Source organism: Pieris napi, chromosome 14 (assembly GCF_905475465.1).
Source record: "Pieris napi chromosome 14, ilPieNapi1.2, whole genome shotgun sequence".
Classification (NCBI taxonomy): domain Eukaryota; kingdom Metazoa; phylum Arthropoda; class Insecta; order Lepidoptera; family Pieridae; genus Pieris; species Pieris napi.
In genome coordinates this window covers 4,610,825-4,633,447 of record NC_062247.1, presented here as the reverse complement: position 1 = coordinate 4,633,447, position 22,623 = coordinate 4,610,825, and the positions used below count along the sequence as shown (strand labels likewise).

At 31.8% G+C, this 22,623-nt stretch overlaps 1 protein-coding gene across 1 annotated transcript in view; it reads right to left on the bottom strand.

Annotated features, from left to right (window-relative positions):
* Window positions 1-13,021, bottom strand: part of LOC125055750 (suppressor of lurcher protein 1-like) — an 84,794-nt gene extending 71,773 nt beyond the window's left edge. Inside the window, exons 1-2 of the mRNA XM_047658308.1 lie at window positions 12,905-13,021; window positions 10,673-10,697 (exon numbers count right to left, since the gene is read on the bottom strand). Of these exons, the coding sequence (XP_047514264.1) occupies window positions 10,673-10,678 (6 nt within the window). The 5' untranslated portion in view covers window positions 10,679-10,697; window positions 12,905-13,021. The remainder of the gene's footprint in view (window positions 1-10,672; window positions 10,698-12,904) is intronic.
* Between the last annotated feature and the right edge of the window lie 9,602 nt (window positions 13,022-22,623).

Here is a 22,623-nt window from a genome sequence, read left to right as displayed (position 1 = left end):
TCTAAGAAGTTACATAATTCTACAGCATAATAGTTGAAGATGAATCTGAGAGATAATTAAAATCTTGTCACAGTTGACCGATATTTCATTAAAAAGTAATTCCTCTCAAGATTTCTATTCAAGGAAGTGACCTAAAAACACGTCTGTTGTATGAAAATGTCGCAAAACTTACACCATTTATTATGCAAAGGGTCAGAAAATTCACAAAGTTGTAGGCTCTCGGGGGATATCAAGGCACAATTTGTAACATATCAATATTGTAAACAGTTACTTGTTATGTCAGATATGAATACATCGTTCTAATGTCACTTTATTGCTTTATTTAAGATATTGAAACAATAAGGAATAAACGTTTAATAAACCTAGTGTAGTTAATATAAGTGCAAAGTGCGGTATCTCGGACACACAAATATAGTGTTAAATCATTATGGAAACACTAAGACTGTTAATGATCATTAGCTTTAATAAGCATTAGCTTAGTTTCAGCTATTTATTAGTATTGTAGAAGACTAAGTCAACATATTATTTAATAACCATTATTATTGAGTAGGTTCGATAGTAATTCATGTAAAGTCGCACTCTTTTTTTTGAATTTTATTGTAAGAAAAAAATAATAAAAACTTATAGAATACGCCAGTTTCATTTAACGTATATTATATTATAGTTACCGGTTTAATAAACATACTTATAACTACTGAATGTTTTGCGTCACTTTATTAATTGTATTAGAAATTCGTTGGTTTAGCCTTTAATTGGTGCAGAAAGTGTTTTTATAGAAATACAAATCAATCTGTGCAGCAACCGAGACTACAAAACACAACCTTCGTGTTATAATACGTAAATAAAATAATAAATAGTAACTGTTTTGTAAACGCTTTACGCCCATATATATTATTTTACTGTGAGCTGAGTTTTAAGGAAATAAACTAAAGTACAAACAAAAACACTGAATACAAATAAAGCGTAAAATGTCGTAACTGGCAAATTCGCGGTCTTGTTATGCTAATGTTGGACGGAATTGTTATTTGCTAACGGAATACAGACTTAACTTGTAAAATACTTTTAGTTATTGGTTAATACGTTATTTAAGGCAAGATTAAAAGACAAACATAATAAATAATGACATATGGGAGTCCCAGTTCAGCTTTATCTACCCATAAAATACTATGTCACGTGTCAAGTGAATGTTGAAATATTTTTAATGAGAAATAAATATCTTTATCCTTAAAATCCATATTATTCTTCATGAAAATATTTCAATTAGCCTATAAATGACCAGTTTATATTTGAAAAAGAAAATTCCTACTTTTGATTAGAACTTCAGGAGTTTTTAAGAAGTACACAATATACGAAAGAAAAATAATGATCATATTTTTCCTGTTTTTCTATTCAGGGTTACTCGTATTTAACATCATCTGAAGGCCGGGGTAAGGGTGGATTTAGCGATTGCGTCACAAGAGATTTTCTTATTGAAATATAATTTGAAACCATAACAACGAATAGGAGTATTAATATTTTAAAACTGCGTTGCGATTCTGTAACTCACTTTTCGAACTCACACAGCGGTTTTCGCATCGGCGGTCGCTCTCAAATCAGTCGTGAAGCAGTCATTTTATGATTTGGCATTCTGAAAAGGTGGGAGCTTGTAGTTTATTGTTTATCAGAATGCCAAATCATAAAATGACTGCTTCACGACTGATTTGAGAGCGACCACCGATGCGAAAACCGCTGTGTGAGTTCGAAAAGTGAGTTACAGAATAGCAAGGCTGTATAAAATAAAAATTACTTTTACCCTATATAGGCCCGTGTGCCCCAAGGTATAACCCCGTCTCTGTATCCACCCTTTCCCCAAATATCACCATCAGAAGATATGGTACGAACAAATAATACATGAATACTATTTTAAAATGTATAGTGCTCATAGTTCCATTTTTAGTTTATACGGATCTGCTCAATATTTTCATACAAAAATTATTTTTGTTCTATCGTTAACAAGTCGACTGTATTGTTAGTGCTAAGGGTACTGAATAAAACTATATAAACAATAGACTATTTTAGGAATAACGATATTTTTACTGAGGTTTAAACAGTATAAAAAAAAATGTGTGCGCGTACTAGGTGTACACACGTAAGAAGTGAAACTTCTTTATGACCTTATTTTTCGAAAAATGATCTACTATATGCAAGTTTACAGAAATTGGTTAAATAAAGTTAAATTAGATAAAGTTTAACAAAAGGCTTTTATTATCACAGACTTGAATACAAATAATACAATTATTTCATTTTACCTTATTACCACTAAGATTATTACAGAATTTCATAAATTGTAATAGAATTCTTAGTATCATTGTTATCGTTATTATACATTTTTGTTATTAATGGTTTAGAATCTCTTCGGATCAACCGTGGTAGGGACAAGAAAAAGATGGCGCGTAACCTGCTACAAAATTTCTCCCATACGTCGATAAAGAAGTTTCACTTCAAAAGATGGCGCGTAACGGAAAAATGTGACGCGTAACGAAAAAATGTTACACTAAATTTTTTTCCAACCCCGATAAAGAACTTTCACTTCAATAATGCAAACAATAAAGATAAATAATAATAATTTAGTGGCACTAACATGCTGAATACCTGTTGGTATCAGATTTCTGCATCCGTGATTATTTATAGGAAAAACTGGATCTGTCTTTTGAGTCTAAGGTAAACACTTAGCGCTAAGTGGGATTGTCATATATTGTCTTTGAATAAATGATTCTATATCGTAACAAACGAGCCTACGGATTAGCCATAAACGCATACCCCTGTTTTATGCATGAGTGCGTTGGCGGCCTTTGAGGTAGGAGTACGCTCTTCTTTTAAATACTTGCAAGTCGTCCTTGGAACCACTTCCAATGAGAGCAGATTCCAAAACTCGCTAGTTCGTAAAAGGAAATGCTGAGTGAAGCGGACTGTGGAAGATGTCCTGCCATCGAGATGCGGTAATAAAACGACACAGCAGGGTAGAACAAATACTTCTTCAGAACACCCTCGTACGGTATGACGGGAGTCAATCAAAGAAATTACATTTCTTACGATTCCGACATACAAGCAAATGCAAGCTGTTGCCCTAAAGTTGAATTATTATTATTATAGAACAGAGGGCCAACTGGCACAGCCTCACCTAATATTCAGTGATATCGCCGCCGCCCATGAACACTCTCAATGCCAGACGGCTGGCGAGTTTTTGGAATCGTTACCCTCTTTTCTTGATGGACCCTTAGTCAAATTGATTCGGAAATACTTCAGTGGGTAGCTAGTTCCACATAATGATGATACGCGGCAAAAACTGTCTTAAATAACGCTCAGTTGTGGAACGACGAACGTCGATGTAATGAAGGTGGAATTTCGTATTCTACCTCGACGTCCGATGATGAAACTCAGCTATTAATCCGAACAACTCCTCTCAACACTCTCCATGCTAAATGTGGTAGAAGATGCAGAGAGACGCCTCATCTCTTTGCAGCACCAAGGGATAAAGCCACTCGGATCAAGCAAATATAGTTAGTTGCACACTTAGCTCAATAAATAAAGATTATAGTAAAAAAAAATTACCGAATGTTCAATACCAAAAGCCGTGATTTTAACGACATTTGAGGCCACAATGTACGTAAAATTGAGAATTATTACACCATTTCTCAGCTGTTGAACTTGAAGCATTTATAATTCTCATCATGTCTAATTGTATAAATTAATTTCAATCTTAGAATGGTTGGTATCTTGATATTTTTTAAGTACAATACGAAATTAAAATGGTATTCATTTGTATTAACGATATATTTTGTCTAATTATAATAGACTATAAGTATATAAAGTACTTAAAAGTCTTTATATGACTAGAAATAACACTGGAATAACACAGCTAGTATCAATATAAATAGCAAAGAGTTGGAAATAATTTCAGCAAATAAGGGGTTCTCTATCCGCGGGGTATGATTTAGAATTTTTCTTTGCACAAATTTGTCAAAGGCAGGCACGTCGTACTAGATTTTCCCTGGATTTTCCGAGGTAATGGAAAGCTTTCGAAGTGGTCGGTATCCCTTTAAATCGCACCTATTTCTCGCCTACAATTTATATCAGGAACTATTGAACACGTATTATTAAACACCGTAACTCATATGGTCATCCCCTTGGTATATTAAATCTGTCCAAAAGTTTTTTACTTTATTCGTTAGAAATATACAGAGATTTCCTTCTCATAATTTTAGTTTAGATGACACACTCCAAGACCATCTTAAATGTAAGTCAATTAGTGAACGATATTCAACACCATTTTTACACGCTTTATATTAGCTTCACCTGTATGTATGTATGTATATAACCGACTCCTTCGGACTCGATTTTGACCCACTTTTAACGGACAGATTTAATTCAAACTTTGCGCACCTGTCAAAGATCGATGACAATGCAATAATCAGAAAAAAAATAAAAAAAAATTAACTAAAAAATAAAAAATAAATAGTAGTTTAAAAAAACTAAAAAACACGCTTTTAAAGCACATCAAACTAAAAAGTGAAAAATAATTCCTAATTCAGGCTGAAAATGGTAATGAACAAAAAATACTGGTATTATTGTGAAAAAGCGTGGGGCGCTCTATGGCATATTTTTCGTCTATCGAGCAACCCACGCTTTTTCATAATAATACTAGTATTTTTTGTTATAAACTATAAGAAGCCGATCCCAAGTTCGTTTAGTCACATCATTTGCGGTGGCAAAAACTAAGCTCTTACAAACCCAAATCAAGTCATTCGTATCCACATTTCCTCAACACCTCGATAATATAATCCTCTTATCCTTAGATGTCGACAGTCGCAGATTAATTTGACAGCCTAAAGCTCGCCTTATTGCTAAACACATATAGCTTAAAATGCGATAACAGGAATACGTCTTTGAAATTGTGTCTCGCTGTTTCCATTCGCATCGGATGTCGTTCAAGGATCATTGAATGATCATACATAATGTTCCTTTATTACTTAGTTTTTGTGAATTTGTTCGCGTACATTTTTCCATAGTGAGGGCATTTTTCTTGTAAAATGAACAAAGACTATTTAAATTGATTTTCCGCTGGATTAAATTTGAAATTGTATTACAAAAAAAGCCGGCAAAATTCATTCATTTTCCATAAACGTCTTATAGACATAGACTAAATAAGTCAATTATTTAATACTGTTTTAACTTACTTAATCACAGTATTAACTCAATATGACAGAATGAGATGAAAAGGTTCTAAAGTTAAAACTACGCAATGACTGTTATAACCAAGATGAAAATAAAATAGAATAATATTTCTCTTAACAAATAGTTAAAATTTGTTTGTTAGTATAAACATTTTAATTCATGTTAGTAAGAGAACCCCCTTTCGAGTTGAATGTTCTTCAACAAGGACCAGTTTTCTCTCGATTACCAAACCTTGCTATTTCTAATTTAATCGTCCCATCTTGCATAAGACCTCCCTGGTTTTCTTTTACCTAAAGGGTCATTCCACTTTATTATTCTTACCCATTGTTGATTCTTGAGACGCGCTACGTACCCGGCCCAATTCAACTGTGATATGATAAATAAGTGGTGAAAGGAAGGAAAAGCAAGGGAAGAGATGTGAAGATAGGACATAAGAACGACATTAATTGGTGACATTTGGAGTGGCAAGCTTTTAATTAGTTGCAATAATAATAATAATAATAATTAATGTATGTAATTTTTGTCTTTTATTGACATAACATTTATACATTTAAAGAAAACACTTTTTTACCGCATTGAAGTTATATATTAAGAATTAAGAATTATTTTACGTAACGTAAGCACGCGAAACGTCGGAAATTAAAATTATGTAAAATAATTGTAAATTCATAATAATAGATAACTTCAATTCGGTGTGTGAAAAAAAAGTGTTTTCTTTAAATAATTAATGTATCAAACATATAACTAATTTTATTATTATGAATAAAGTGGCAAAGATTCCAATCTTACTTATTCGTGAATAAAGTAAACCTAAAAGCCACCGGTTTCTACATTGTGCAGACCGATATTTATTTCGATTTTATCTTCATAAATAATGCACCTACGCTTTGCAACTAAAAATACAGTACGCCCACAAAGTTAGGAGAAGTCCATTTATCACGGCAGTTTAGTGATAAGAGCGTTAAGTAAACGTAATACCAGTTATAATAGTGTGCTATAAATCTCACCTCCGGGTCTTTGTTGGAACTAAAACGGGCGATTGTTTATTATTATTGTTATTTATATAGGATAGATTATTGAATTTTAAATTACTACTAAAGGTTACTACAATATTATACATTAAGGACAGATGTGCAGTGTTGGCCTATTGGCTTAAACATGCAACCCTCATCTCTGAGGTCGTGTGTTTTAATCATGGCTGAGAACCAGGGGAAGTTTCTATGTGCGCAATTAGCACAAGCTACTACGGCAGGCAAACATCGTGAGCATCGTTATATTTTACTTAGCGCATGGAAAAGGATATCAGTGAAACAAATACGAAAATCACAATATGTAGGATAGTAGACACACTGTATGTAAAAAATCATCACAATCAAATTGATGACGTCATACTCTTGACTGCGCTTTCGAAGTGTATTCAACCGCTAAGTTCGACTTCACATACGTTTTATACACACATGTCAGTCTCCAGGGCCTTTGAACCAGCCAGTCAGCGGTTAGACTGATACTTTTTTTAGTTTGGAGGAAGCGCAAACCGCAGTACACAACTCGCCATGGGACACCGAATACTACAGTGTGTTTTAATTTTCCTAGACAGGCCCCTATACATTTAGACTCGAATACATTATTTTCATTGAAAATCTGAACAAGGGGAGCAAACGAATTGAATGCGTGTAAATTATATGGTTAATATAATTGGAACAAAAAATAATGTATTCAAAAATAGCACACAAATCAAATGCGCGCATATATCATAAAATATTACCACTTTTCCCGCATAATAACAGTAAAATAGAACACTCTTTAAGTAAACCGTTAGAGAAACTATGAGGATAACGGCTACGATGTAAGTGGCTTTCACACAGTGTCAACAAAAGATTTTGGAGATTCGCCAAAGAAAACTGCATAATATTAAGTGGATTGTGTAAACGAAGAAACTACTTTTGTTCTAAATATTTTTCACCACTCTGTTATATGGTCAGTAAGCTCATTAGGAGCAGCTCATCATTATGAGCAGTGTTGGCCTAGTGGCTTCAGCGTGCGACATCCCTAAGGTCGTAGATTCGATCCCCGGCTGTGCACCAATGGACTTTCTTTCTATGAGCATTTAACATTCGCTCGAACGGTGAAGGAAAACATCGTGAGGAAACCGACATGTCTTAGACCCAATCACATTGAAATGACAATCAGATTGAAAAATGATCATGAAACAGTTTCAGAAATATATAAAAAAAGACCTAAAGAGGTTGTAGCGCCACTGATTTTCTTTTTTAATTTAAGCTCATCAGGAAGGATAAAAAATTGAGATATACATATGATAATATACTATTGCCACTGAGTTTTATTAGGTTTATGTACCATATAAATATTAATGTAATTATTAAAAAAAAGGTCGGTAGGTCAGCTATGACTTGCATCAATAATAAATAAATAAAAAAAAAATATTAATACCACCTGAAGTTTTTAATATGTACTGGCTTGTTACCACAACTTATGTACTAATAACGATCAAAATGACAATCTCTTATTAGATTAATTATTTAGCTAATTTACAAATGTTAAAAATATTGGCAATTATTAAACTACGTAGTAATCATAATATTTATTAAAAATGGATAAATAAAAAACTAAAATATTTTTAATAATTTTGGCATTTCCTTGTTGTATTGCCATTCGTATTCGTTGAGCGAGGAAATCACCAGTTCTGGGGTCACCGGTACTATGTACCACCTTAATCTTTAATTTGCGCATGTGCGTTTAAATCCCGCGGCCCAATCTTTACTCCAATGCAAAGGGAACAAAATCATATATACATTTTATCCACAAACAAATGTAATACCAAGGTATTATTTGGTATTTGTAATACAAGGTATTAATGTATCATTATTAGTAAAAGTACTACACAAGTAATAAACAATAAAACGTATTAAAATACAGTATGAGATCGTACTTAATTCATGACATTTATTTGTCAAAATTCCAATCTGAAATAGCATTTAATAATTATACTTCAATATAGCAACATGCCTCCATTAACAACCACATTACCGATTTTGTGGGCATTGCCATGTATTAAACCAAGCTGTGATGTATTTACTTTGTCGAGATTGGTGTTGAGTGACATCATTGTGTGACTTGGAACTAGGTATCGAGTACAATTTCTACATGTTTGTCATGCTTTGCACATTTCAATTGTGTCAGGAACTTGATGGGTAAAGGTATAAAAAACTTTCTATTTGAGTGTATTTATTTAATCGATGGCTAGCTGAGTTAAATTATATTTTATAGTACTTTAAAGTTTAATTTGATAGATTTACTTTACATGCTTATAAACCTATATTTTTCGTAAAATTTTGTGTGTAAAATGTTAAGGTGGGAACTGACCAAAGTTACGAGGTGTAATGTAGCATTCGCATCGAGCGTGTAACGCATCGAGCATGTTACGCTGTGTTTTAAAATCGGCGTAACATGCTCGTCAAACGTCTGTGCTCCGCTTTCGCCGCCAGTGTTCACGAGATGGCTGACAGCGAGGACGCGCTGGTATATTTGATTCTACTTAATTATTGTTTCATCCAAATTAAGAAGAAGAAAAAACGTTACTGGGCATTAAACTTATTTAAAAACAGAGGCGTATGTGGTGGTTTGTCATTGATAGCAACTTTGAAAAACCAAATGATTACTAGACAGTATAAAAATTTTGTACGCATGTCTCCGATCGATTTTGAAGAACTGTTGAATTTATTTGCTCTGGATGAGCTGGGTTCCACAACACTTCCTCATTTTATAGAAAAATACAGAGATTTTTCTTTGTCCCACTCCATGTTTGATTGATTGATTGATTGACGTGTGATTACTCGCTACGCGCGTGCGCTCGGGACGACTTTTGACAAAGAGCGTACTGACCGAACCGCGTAACACTCAAAGGATTCGCCAAAAAACCGACAGCCGGGTGGAGCACTCAAAGCGAGCAACGAGCGGCTCGTTGCTCGCTGGTTTCCCCGTAACACGACGTACTGACTGCACGAATGCTCGCTGTGTAACATTACATTACATGTTACATTACACCTCGTAACTTTGGTCAGTTCCCACCTTTAGAGTTTCTACACGAACGTATTTTATACAAACGGGCTCCTAGAATTAAATTCGAAATTCAAATACATCTACGGTATACTTTGTAGATATTGCACATTCTCGTAGAACTTACAGCCTCAGGACATAGCTAGTCAATACACGCACGACAACGAGGCAGATACTTGAGTCAACAGTTATAGCATAGCATACAGCTAAATTAATCTTCACATATTACATATATTATACATTTCAATGAAACTTTATAACACAATGACAAGGGTAACGCTGCGGTTACAATAATTTGACACTGAAATAGTAAACAGTCCCCTTGTCCTTTAGAAGTATATAATTGGAGTGCGGTGAATAGTTCGAAAGTTCGCACCAAATTGTTTTAAATGGTTACAGCAAATTGTCATGAATTACGGCAGTTTTGATGTACGCTAGCTATTTCTCGTGATCATTATAATTTCACATCTCTGTATGTAAAAAGTACTTTCCTTAAACGTGTTTATATGCTGTGCTAAAATGAATTTTCTAACCACTATTTCTGTGATTTCTTACCTATCTTTTACAAATAACATAGAACAAAATAATTGATTCTAAACATATGAAAGTTTTCTCATAGTGTTCTCTAGTATAGGCTATTGAAATTTGTAAATTACGTGCAATAAAACCTAACCTCTAAGCGATTAAAACTCTGTAAGAAAATACAGTTTTATAATTGTTTAATATTGTACAAGTATTATTAATATTATACAGTAGTCTCGAAAAACAAAGACAAATGGAGCTGGATAAAGCCTGTACCCAAGATGGGATTCAAACCCTACACTAATAACACAACCAAACCCTAAACTTTATATAATACATTCTAAATTAAATTTAACATGTTTTTTGTGTTGGAAATAAATAAAGTGGTTCTAAACAAAGAACTAGTTTTATAAACAGAGGACCGAAAGTATTGTAATTGTAATATCCTATACAATTTAACTTTACTAAGTCCTCAAAGTATCTACGAACTACGACCCATTCAAAACAATGACCCAAATAAATAATTGCTCTTCATTTCTTGACAAAATTCGTATCAACGAAATGATTTATAATTTCCACGGAATTTTGAGACATGAAACAAAAGAATAATTGGTTTTGTTTTATCGTTGTTTTTTTATAGACCATTTGTTTCAAGTCTGTCTCCATCATTATATTAATGATTATTGACGCAAGGTTACATCATAGTAAAAGCTTTATAGATATTTATTTGAGATTTCGTGGCACATTATATATAAAGCAAAACGATCAAAGAAATTTAATTACGACTTACAAACGACAGCTTTCGGGCAACCTAAGCTTACATTGGGTAAGATACAACATAAATACAAAGGAGCCTTACCTTCATATTTCTCAATCCAAGTTACCTGAAAAAAAAACAAAATATATTTATAACTAACAAACAGCATAAATTAATTCATTAAAAATGCGTTAATGTCTTCTTTAACAATTCAGGCATATTTCTCTTATATATTTATTAATAAAATAAATATATAACTGTTTTATTTTTGGATAATCTATAAATATGAGACTACCACGACGTTCCCAATCGTTTTTGCCCAGATGCTTAAAATATAACTTGACTTTCGTACCTCAATCGATCTCCTCTGTCTGATTCGTAAATAGATCTTATGTTCAGATGAATCTATTCTTGTTATTTATATTTAGAAAACTGAAAAGACCACGTGCAGTTTTACAATAAATTCATACGCAAGATATGTATCTTGTTCGCAAAAGAACTAAACTAAACCTGGTTGCAATTAGGATTACTATAAACTTTACTTCATTGTTCAAGGAAAATAACTGAAGTGGTGTAAAAAAAAAATCTTCTTTTCACTATTTAAAGAATTTTGCGTCAATCCGGAACAAGCAGAGAATTTTGTGTTGCCGTAAAATTCCGTAGCCAGACAATAAATGCTTCGTGTTGGAGGACACAGAACAACTTATTAACAACTTTATTTAAGAAATTATCAGTGACAAGTGACGTATATTATTAGGGGACTTTAGCAGCTCCACACTAGTCTTGTAGATTAAAAAAAGAATAAGTACCAAATTTCTTAATCGCACTAGAACGAACAACGGTCCGAGCCTAAAATAAAAAGTAATTCAAACGTGCTAAGTTTAATAAAGTTACCTTGAGTTATTAAATTTTAGCAATAATCTTATTATATTAAATGCATTTTGTAACGTGGTGTGTCCCACACTGTAATTGAAATGTTATTTTAATTAACCAACACGGTAATTCCAAACTATATGTTAGGTTGTCTTCCCTAATATCGTTAGCATAAACACGTAAACTGCATTAAATTATTACTATGTACACAATATGCGACAACGTTTGGTTCCAGTGACGTAATGTCAACAAATTAAGATAATTCTCTATTTTATAGCATACTCGGAGATTCGTGTTTAGAAATTGAATTAAACCCACGTAAGTATCTAGGTCGTAGGACACTTATGTTTAAATTTGATACTGTGAGCTCAATATTCCGTTTTTACAATAGATTTAAATTTTTCTAGTTTATTGGACAGTCTTGAAGCTGAGATGAGTCTTATGGTCATTGCTGATAGGGACTTCAAGAATTTATCATTTCTATAATGACATGGGAGACTCTTTCTTCCTCTACCTGGTAAACAAATGCACAGCATTTGTAGAAGTTTTTATTGAATATTTTGTCGACGTCTGAATATTCGCGATCGTCCATAACTATGTGTTATCTGGATGAAAGTATCTCATGGCAACTCTGTTAATTTTTATCCACAATATTTTTATTTTTCCATTAAGATTAGTATAACTATTTATAGTTTATTTTAAACAATAGTTCCCGATCTAACTAAATATCCGAATATGAAAAACCTTTTCAAGAGTCTTTAAATAAATAATCGAATTTATTTTAAAAAATAAGGTTTTGGTTATGTTTGGTAGTTTTATAGCACACACAAAGACTAGAAGTAAAAATATTGTTTAACAAATTATTTTATTTATTTATTATATTTTATTATTTATTTCACGCCATTTTTTCGAAGGAATAAGCAGATACCACGGATGACCACTTGCTACGGTCCTGACATACCTCTCGCTTCATCCACTTGACATTCACCATGCATGCTTGTCAGTTATGGGTACTTATAACTTGTCAGTTCTCTAGTACCTTTTACTAATTATTTATATAATATTATTTTATATCAACCAAAAAAGTTTATACCCCGTGGATATTGCACATCTCTTTTTTCAAAATACATACATATTTTAAGCAAAATAAAATTCTCGATTTGTTTTTCGTTTGATCTAGGTTGTTCATAGAGATCTCCTTAGAGAGAATTGGGACGTTAAATACTTATCGACGAATGAAACTTCTGTAGCAAGTTTCTTTTATGTCAGATTTATTCCTATATTTAAACATCTATTGTCAATCAAATCCTTGTTTATTGAATAGAGGATTCCTTATAAATTTTGTATATGTTTAGTTAATGTCGTTAAAGGTATATCTCTTACCAATTATATTAAACATGGCTAGAAATTTTGACAAAATAGTTTTAGATACAACTTTAATGTGACACGTATTGTACTTACAATTCCAAAAATTTATTCATGAATTTCTTGATTGTGATTTATATACACGTGACTACGCAACTACGATCTGCTACGAAATTTGCTACAAGTCTGGCGTCTACGTCCGCGCGCTACGACGCTCACATTCGACTGAGCGTCCGTAGCGAGCGGAAATTTGTTCTCAGTAAATAATGAGGTGTGAATTTTTTCAACAATTTCACTTGTTCCCCTTCTAAGTATTTGCCAGATTTCTCTTTTCCTTATTTTCTCAATTTCTTTATTACCATGTTACAAATAACAGCGCGTGTGAATACTACAGGAAATGTTCACATTGGCTTGCCAAATTTAATAAAATGCGTAATGAAAGATAGGCCTTACATTATAATGAGAATTCCTGTGAAACCTCTGTAGGTGATGTAATTTACATAATTCCATATTATTACGATAAAAAAGATTGTTTTATAGCAATGTGTTTATCTCAAATCATTTTATAAAGGAAACTATAGTTTTTAAAAGAAGAGTTAACTGAAAGTTTATATATCTTTAGAGATATACCTAGATAGACGCCACTCAACAAGATTCTGACAATTGAAATTTTGTATTCATAAATTTTTAATTATTATTTAGGTCAAAAATATAGTCAACGAGATCAAAAAAAATATATTTAATGCTTATAAAATGTGTTTGATTAAGAGTCATAAATAATAAATAAATAAAAACATTACAGTATCAAACGGCCTATGTCAAATTATACACACTTTGACATAGGTTGTTTATATATAATTAGCTGAACTATTATAATTACACCTAACTGCAAAAATACACGTGATTAATTTTCGTTACTCGAATAAATTAATTCTACTTTAATAAAATAAGCAGTGAAAAGCATAATCCATATTTGAAGGCTTAACGTATCACGCTCCAAAACCTGCTAATAAAAAGGCTATGTGGGCTTATTGAGCGATTTACGTTTTATGCCTTCACATGCTTTTCTATGAATACACGGCCTCTTATTTGTAAGAATCAAAATATATCTAGTTATTATAACAATGATAAATTAATTTTATTTATAATATTTAATTACATATGTTTTGTTATTTGTACGTGTAACGTACGTCAATTTGATTATTACTATAACATATTAGGAAGGATATATACTAATATTCTTACAGCTATATTTCTCGGCGACATATCGAATGACTTTCAGTTTCGGGGTCATTTGGATGGAAAATGTAAATTAAGGCTAAGAAGCTTGGTGTGCTCAGCAAGGCGAGACGCTACTTCACTCCGGGCCACAGCTTGCAACTCTATAAAGCGCAAATACGGCCCCACATGGAGTACTGTTCTCACCTCTGAGCGGGAGCTCCCCAGTACCAGCTCCTAACACTTGACCGTATTGAACGAAGAGTGAATTAAATCGTCGACGACCAGCTACTTTCCGAGGGGCTTGAGCCCTTGGCGTTGCGTAGAGTCTCTCTACATCTTCGACCGCATTTACGAGGGTTTTCAGATGAGTTATTCGGATACAGCAGAGTTTCATCTCCGGACTTCAAGGCAGAGTACAACATACCATCCATATCACATTGACGTCCGTCGTTCCACAACTGAGCGATTCTTAAGGCATTTTTTTGCCACGCACCATCATTATGTGGAACCAACAGCCCACTGAAGTATTTCCAAACCAATTCGACTTCAAGAAAAGAGTGTACCAGTTCTTAAAAGGCCCGCAACGCTCTTGCAAACCTTCTGTAAATGTGAGTGTCCATGGGCGGTAGTATCATATAGCATCAGATGAGCCTCCTGCCCGTTCGTTTCTTGTTACATAAAAACAATTTGAATAACTGAAACTTTCTTTTCTGGAGTTTGCATGTATATCATTTAACTCGAAGATGTATCTATTTCATAGGTTAATTTTCCAATAAATATACCCACTTATTAGTATTCTAAGTTAGTCTAAGTCTCTTTCTGTCAAATTCTCATTACACTGTGAAAAAAGAGATACACGAGTACTTTATTATAATGGTGCCAGATTTATTTATATAAATAACGGAGTTTCCATCATTTTGTTCATCATTGTTAATCATTTTAACCATTTATTTGGTACAATTCAAAATAGTATTTAAATCCCTTGTAAATCTCTCGAACGTGTAAATAAAAAATAGTTTACTAAAAAGGGGTTTATTTCAGTTGTGAAATGTTTATCATAAATCCGTTCGTACAATGGATAGTGAATAATAAATGATGGCTGTAAATCTTGTATGAAAACTCTATAAATTTGGGAAACAACTCAGGTTAACCGCATTCAAACAAGCAGTTCAGCACTCTATAATATACAACTGTTATGCTTATGATCTGTTTATAATGTTTTTAGGATGTCTGGCAGTACACAAATCAGCTGTTTCATACAATAAAATTTAGAAATTAAATAGTTTCCTGTAGTTATACAAAAATATGAAAGCACTGTTTTAAGGAACTGCGTAAATTTTAAGTTGGTTTTGGTACCTAATAATAAAAAAAAACTAAAATGTTGATTTAATTAATCAGCGTAAATCGTTTTCTGAAAGCAAGAATAATTACAAATTAAGTGTATACTGATTCAGTTTTTAAGAATAATCTTCTAAATTTGAAAGAAATACAAAAAAACAAAACATTTTTTAAGAGTTGAGGAAGAAAGGATCAAATTAAAATAGATCGGAAAATAATTTTGATCTAAGTTATAAAATACTTTTTTAATAGCATAGAGGAATATGATTTTAAAAGGCTATCTAACCTAGATAGAGTATATAAATATGATAGCCTACATAATATTCACCAGGTTCCAGATTTCCATTGAGCCTAAAATAAGGTTGAGGCAAAGAACCACTTTATGTTCATATGACAAAAAAATCTTCTAACAGGTAATATAATAATAATGTTAAGAAGAATGGATAAAGAAATTTTCTTAAATTAATCTTCGGAACTGTCTTATAAGGCTTTTCAAATATTAATAGGAACACAGAATCCACATTAAGGCTGTAAATCTAATTGCGGAGGAAAGTTTTTCGAATATTTTAGTCACTTTTACTTAAATGAGAAGCGATGTTCATTTGTGGAAATATCAATATCATCTGCATTTTATATTAAATAAATAAATATGTTTAAATGCCTGAATATTATTATTAATTTTTACTGCATATTATATTTATATGCCTTGTCTGATTATTTATGGCTGAACTTATTAGACACTTGTGGTAATGCTCATAAACATACTATGAACAGTAGATTTTGTGTTTCAATAAAACACCCAATTTAAGATAAGGTTTCCTTATTCATCAAAACTAACTTAGTCTAATGGCATCGTTTAATGTATTCACTCTCTTTTTATCACAGCGTAAACCTGATTTGAAAGAATGAGAAGAACGAGGTCTTTAGTTAGGAGTGTAATTATGGATTCAGTTGTTATGGCGCTTTTATTTGGGGGTTTATTCATTTAATAATTTCATCATGATATCAACTGCTCTGATCAAAAGCATACCAATTCTTAAAAGCCTATAAATGGTTCTAAAACCATTATTTTGTAGGTTAAAAATAAGAACTTTATCGCCTAAATATTTTCACATACACATAGATATCAAATGAGTATACATAATAAAAAAACCTGATACTTTGTGCTCTTCTTATATTAAATCGATCTTACAGTCAGGGTCGCAATATGGCTTCGAATTATAATTAAATTACGCTTCGATCCGATCAAACTTTGATAAGATTAAATCTGGAAAAGAATATTATGATGGCTTTTATATTGAAAATATTTTTAAGCATGTTTAATTTAAAATTTGCTCACTTATAAAAATGCTCATTTCGTTCATTAGGCAAAAGTAGAATACGCAATACATGGCTAATTTAGGGAATTTAACATACGAGTTTCGAAAAATAATATTATTTAGCACAAGTCGTTAACCTTTAACTTCCTTACTATAAGAAAAGTACTAAAGCCTAGTAGTTTCACCGTGCTACTCACATCCCTGAAGAGGTAGGTTCGATCCCCGACTGCACCAACAGACTTTCTGTTTTTTTGCGCACGGTGAAGAAAAATATCGTGGGGAAACCGGCATTTCTCAAGTCCTAAAAGTCATTGAAGAAACAGACAAAACAAACAGAAATGAGGCCTGGACGTAAAATTTTGTAGCGGCACTGCTTTTTTATAGTTTACTTTTTATATCTATAATATTAGTTCAAATAAATATATAGCAGTAGCAATAATATAGCAATAGCATATTATATTAGAAATTTTCTTCGAGTTGTATAGTTTGCTATTATTTTGTGTCATGTTAGCCATTTGGAACACATTTAAAATTCGTTTGAGCTAGTTATTATAACGGGTGTCTCAGTAAGAGTGCACTTTTTCATTTTAAAATAAAAACAAGTATTTTATGACAGAGTTGCGATATCTTATACATGTAGTTTTAACGTATTATATTACTTATTATATTACGTATTATATTATATTACTTAAACTAAACGTTTGCGTACAATATTAGCAAAATATTTATTGAAAAAAATCCTTGTTTGTTTACTTTGTTTTGTTATAAACCTTAATTAACCTGATTTTGTTCACTTCTGATATTAGAAGAGCCTACGAAATAAATGGACACAAATATATCTTCTATAGAAACGATACTGACGAACAGCCTTTGATCCTCAATCTTATTATTAACTTAAGCTGACATTTTAAAGGAGCATTGAAGGTTGTCAAGGAAGCCAACGGTAAGAAATCTAATTTGCTATGCGGCCTCACTCTCAAGCCTTAGTGTTCTCGGGTGACATATTTCATATGTACAGCCTTTTCCATGTTCGGGAAAATTTAATTCCACAGATTATAAAAATTAATCTGTTACAATATAAGTCTACAGAGTATGTGAACGGCGAATTTTAAAATAAGAACAATCAAATACATTATTGATTCCTGCTGCTAACGAAATGCGTAATACATACTTTTATATAAGCATAGTTCTACAGTGTTTTACAGATAAGATTATATAAGATTTTGTTTGTTAAAATAAATGATTATAATAATTTCTTTTACACAATTAAAAGATTGCCAAGATCGTGCGTCTTTTTAAGCGCTTGAAAAATCGGTACATTTATTATGATATTAAATTAATTATAAATAATTGTATTATATGACAGAATGAGTAACTTACTAGTGACATACTCGTAGAATTATGGTTTTGATCTAATTTGACTTTGATATTATTAAATTATAATGACAATAGCAGCTTATAGTAACGCTATTGCTCTAAATATCGATTTAACCATAGATATTAACTTTAATTTGATTTGACTTTGACGTGGTTAACTTATGACCTCTGTGTCAAAATTACAATGGCAACTGACTGCAGAGCCATTGCTCCGACATATTTGTAACTAGAAATGAACGAAAGTGATATATTTTTATGCTAAGATGTAATTATCTTTGTTGTTCTTAAGAGAACAAATAGACATAGGTGTTTAAGACAAAAAACTATATTATGAATATTTCTACGTAGATAGACGCACAATGGACCTAATAAGAGTCTAAGTTGCGGAAACTGAGTCCACCAACCATTTATTACCTACGTAGATAGCTTGCTATAAAGTTCTGTATGCATAATTTGATATCAAATCATAATTTGGTTATGTATGTATCTCATTACAGTAAGGAAATGCTGCCAGCATAAAAATACACTGACACAAGAACTAAACTTTTAAATTCATTTTAGTTTTCTATTTATCTATGTTTAATTATTACTATGTAGGTTAAGAATGTTGTGAATACTTTACTATCTGAATATCATTCAGATAGTAAAGTATTCACAGACATATATCAGGTTAAATGTGATTAGTCGTTCGTTTTTTATATATATGTGTATATTTGATAAATTCATACATATTTTGCGTATAATTTGAGAACCACTCAACTCAATATATATTATGGTAACGAATGTTTGGTTCTTAAAAACTATGTTCGACTAATTAAAACATTAAGCCCATCAAGCAAATATCCTTGAAATACACATTATTTTAGAGTGAATAATTCGTATGGAAAATGGCTTGTTGCAGTAGAAACAACAGGAATATTGGAATTGATTGAGTTCATTATTCGAAATATCGTGTAAAGGGATATGAAATTCACAATTTTGTGTTTCAACCATTTCTGTGTAATGTTGGCGGGATTTCGGTGAATTATTGTTCGCTGGGCGCGTAACAGAATTAGTAATAGGGCTGTCACAAGGGAGTACCTGTGGGATTTTTTCATACGAGTATCCAAAATCAAATCAATCACTTATGAACGTCAGTAAAATTATTTTTTATATATTTACGTTTACTGCCAGTTCTTAAACCTAGGGCGTAGAACAGACGAGAAGAACTGGCAATAAACTCTCACTCTGTGAGATCTCTGTCACTGTTTCAGATCGTCAAGGTTTTTGTACTATATGTTTGTAAGCACCTGCAAGCATCATGCTATTAGACGTAACTAATAATTTAAACGCAAATGTATAACTTAACTCGACGTTTTAAATACTTTTACATGGTCAGCGAGAAACTGGCACACCAATTTCATGATTAAAGCCACTTAGCAAGCGTCTATCAACTTGGTGTAACAGACGCAGAAGAGAATATGTAAAAAATCATTTTATAGTTTGCATGTAAAATTGCAATATTAAGGGTCTGTTTCGCAATGTACGGATACGTTCCAAATTAACTATTTATTACTTATTGGTAGGATAAACACTATTGTTGCGTTTCACGACTGTCAGATAGCGCTATTCGTCACATAAAGTCCATAAAAAGTTATGAGTCCGATGAAGTGTCAAATAGCACAATTTATCTTCCTAATAATTTATGTGTTGCATAGCTATTTGGTACTTTATCCATACATTGTGAAACAGACCCTAACTCTGTTAAAGTAAATATATGTGGTCTAAGATCCCGCAATACAACGACCTTCACCGAGATGCTTATTTAATGAAACTTATTTTATATATAATTTAATATGTCAATAAATATAATCCATATGGGTTGCCTAGCAAATTTCAGTCCAGAGTATTTTTAATTAATTAAAAAAAAAATATTTTTTTAAACATTTCACCGGTATGATTATTAGATAAATTCTATACCAATCGAAAGTATGAAGCCCATAGAATATGCAAAAGTTAGGTTGTTTTTAATCAATTAATTATTTATGTGTATAATATACACATAAATAATATATATTTTTTATGTGACACTAAAGTATATATACATCTTTAGTATAAAAGAAGGTTATAGTGCAAAAGTTAGGTTGTTTTTAATCAATTAATTATTTATGTGTATAATATACACATAAATAATATATATTTTTTATGTGACACTAAAGTATATATACATCTTTAGTATAAAAGAAGGTTATAGTGATAGATATATAATACTACCCTGATTAAAAATATTGATTGAAAAAAGTTCAAAAAATTTACTACATGCTAATTATAAAAAAAATTTTTTTTTTTAAATATTAATTAAACATACTCTGGACTGAAATTTGCTAGGCAACCCATATGGATTATATTTATTGACATATTAAATTAAATATAAAATAAGTTTCATTAAATAAGCATCTCGGTGAAGGTCGTTGTATAGTGGGATCTTATACTAATGTGTAAGTGTAATCTTATATATAAAATTCTCGTGTCGCGGTGTTTGTAGTTAAACTCCTCCGAAACGGCTTGACCGATTCTCATGAAATTTTGTGTGCATATTGGGTATGTTTGAGAATTGGACAACATCTATTTTTCATCCCCCAAAATTTTAAGGGTGGTCCACCCCTAATTTTTTTTTTTAATTTTTACCAACCCCTAATTTTCACCCCTCTACGATCAAACCCCTATTTTTTATTATAAATTATCTACATGGCAAAACCGTTTGCCGGGTCAGCTAGTATTATATAAAAAGCATCCAAAAAACCGAATTATAGAATAGAATAATATATACACATGAACTAAAATTATGAAGTATATATTTGTAACATAAAAAAATAATTGCACAAAGTATAGATTGTAAGTCCATGAATAGGAATAGATTTTCACGAGTGATCGCCCTAGACATTTTAACGGTTTAGTAACAAACACTATCAAATACGATTAATTTGCTGGATCTGCAATCTATTTTTATAGGTGAATTTATTTGTTTATTGTGTTAGGTTAGCCAATTTATTAGTCAATATTTAAAGAATTTAGAGTGTACTGCGAAATGAACGCAGATTTGTAAAACCTTTTTTTTTTGTTATGTAACTAGTACGCAAAGAGGATAATTGTGATGAAAGGTGAAGTAAAAGCGAGTCCATCCGTCTACTATTGAAAGCACTTATGTACCTGTCCCTTTTTATTAGAGTTTAAAATCTATTTCATAGAAAGAGACAAATGAGTACTTTAGTTAGTATCTAGTAATTTAAAGAGACTAAATTGTTTGCGACGATGGTGTTTGGCGTATTTGCCTTGACGGCAACATCGTCCAATTCATAAAACGCAACAGGCTCAATTGTTCGGGGCATGTGCACCGAATGGCGGACGAAAGAACCACAAGGTTCTCACTGAATGAGTACAACCCGGTGCCAAGAGAAAACCTAGTAGACCGGCGTTCGTGGTCGTGAATTGTTGTCAAGTACTAACTAAAAAAACTAAATTGCACCACGAATTAAGTTCGGTTGTTATATCGAGATATTTAAATAAAAAAAAATATTTGAAGCTGGGTAACAACTGACTTTAATGGTTTAAAATATGAGCTTATCGCTAACACAAAATTAGGGGTAGACGGGTCGCGACGCTAACAAAAACAAACTTGGCTTATCTAAGGGTTCATAAATCTAAATGACACTTATATTATTGGACATTATCGGAGACGAGAATGTTAAAATACAATTTATAAGTGTGGTAAAAACTGAAGGGCTCAATTTCGGCTTCAAGTGTACGATGATTGTTCACATTTGGTTTACGATTCTAATTATTACCTAAAATATGTATATTTTACTGTAAAAGTTCGAACTACGGTTAATCTTAAGATTTAAGTGTAAGTCTTAGGATTTACCGACATGAGTTGGTAAGTATTTCTGAAAATACGACGATTTTTTCGAGCTTTTACCATTCGAATTCAGTATATGCTAGGTTTTACCACTGTCAGCTGGTAGATGTTGGTTTTAGGAATAAAACAATGAGTAATTCTTCATTATTTACTTTTATGTACTATTAGACAAAACAGGTACATAGTATTATAAAGGTATCATATGATAGTAATAAGTACAAACTAATACCAACTTATTTAAATTATTTTGAAAAAACAAATAACGTATATCTCTGAATATCTCAATCTCTATCATATCTATCTAACTGAATCAGTAGTTCTCTATTTGGAATTTAACAACGAAATACAAACATAATGCTTACATAAGCTAGTCTAACTTAATAATAATTTTTGTTTTTCAACATTTACCGTGTCATTAATGTAAATCCTAAGATTTACCAACGGAATGGTGGTAAGAGTTCGAATCGCAAACCTTTTGGGACATTTACCATTAAGAATTGGTAGATCTTAGGTTTTACTGGAATATCTTAGGATTTACTGCAGTTCGACCTTTTACAGTAACATATATATGTAACTTAAATAAAGTTAGGTTACATAACTCACGCGTGAGTAAATTTTATTACAGATACACTCATGCCTTCAAGAGTACATTTCTTTATTAAAAC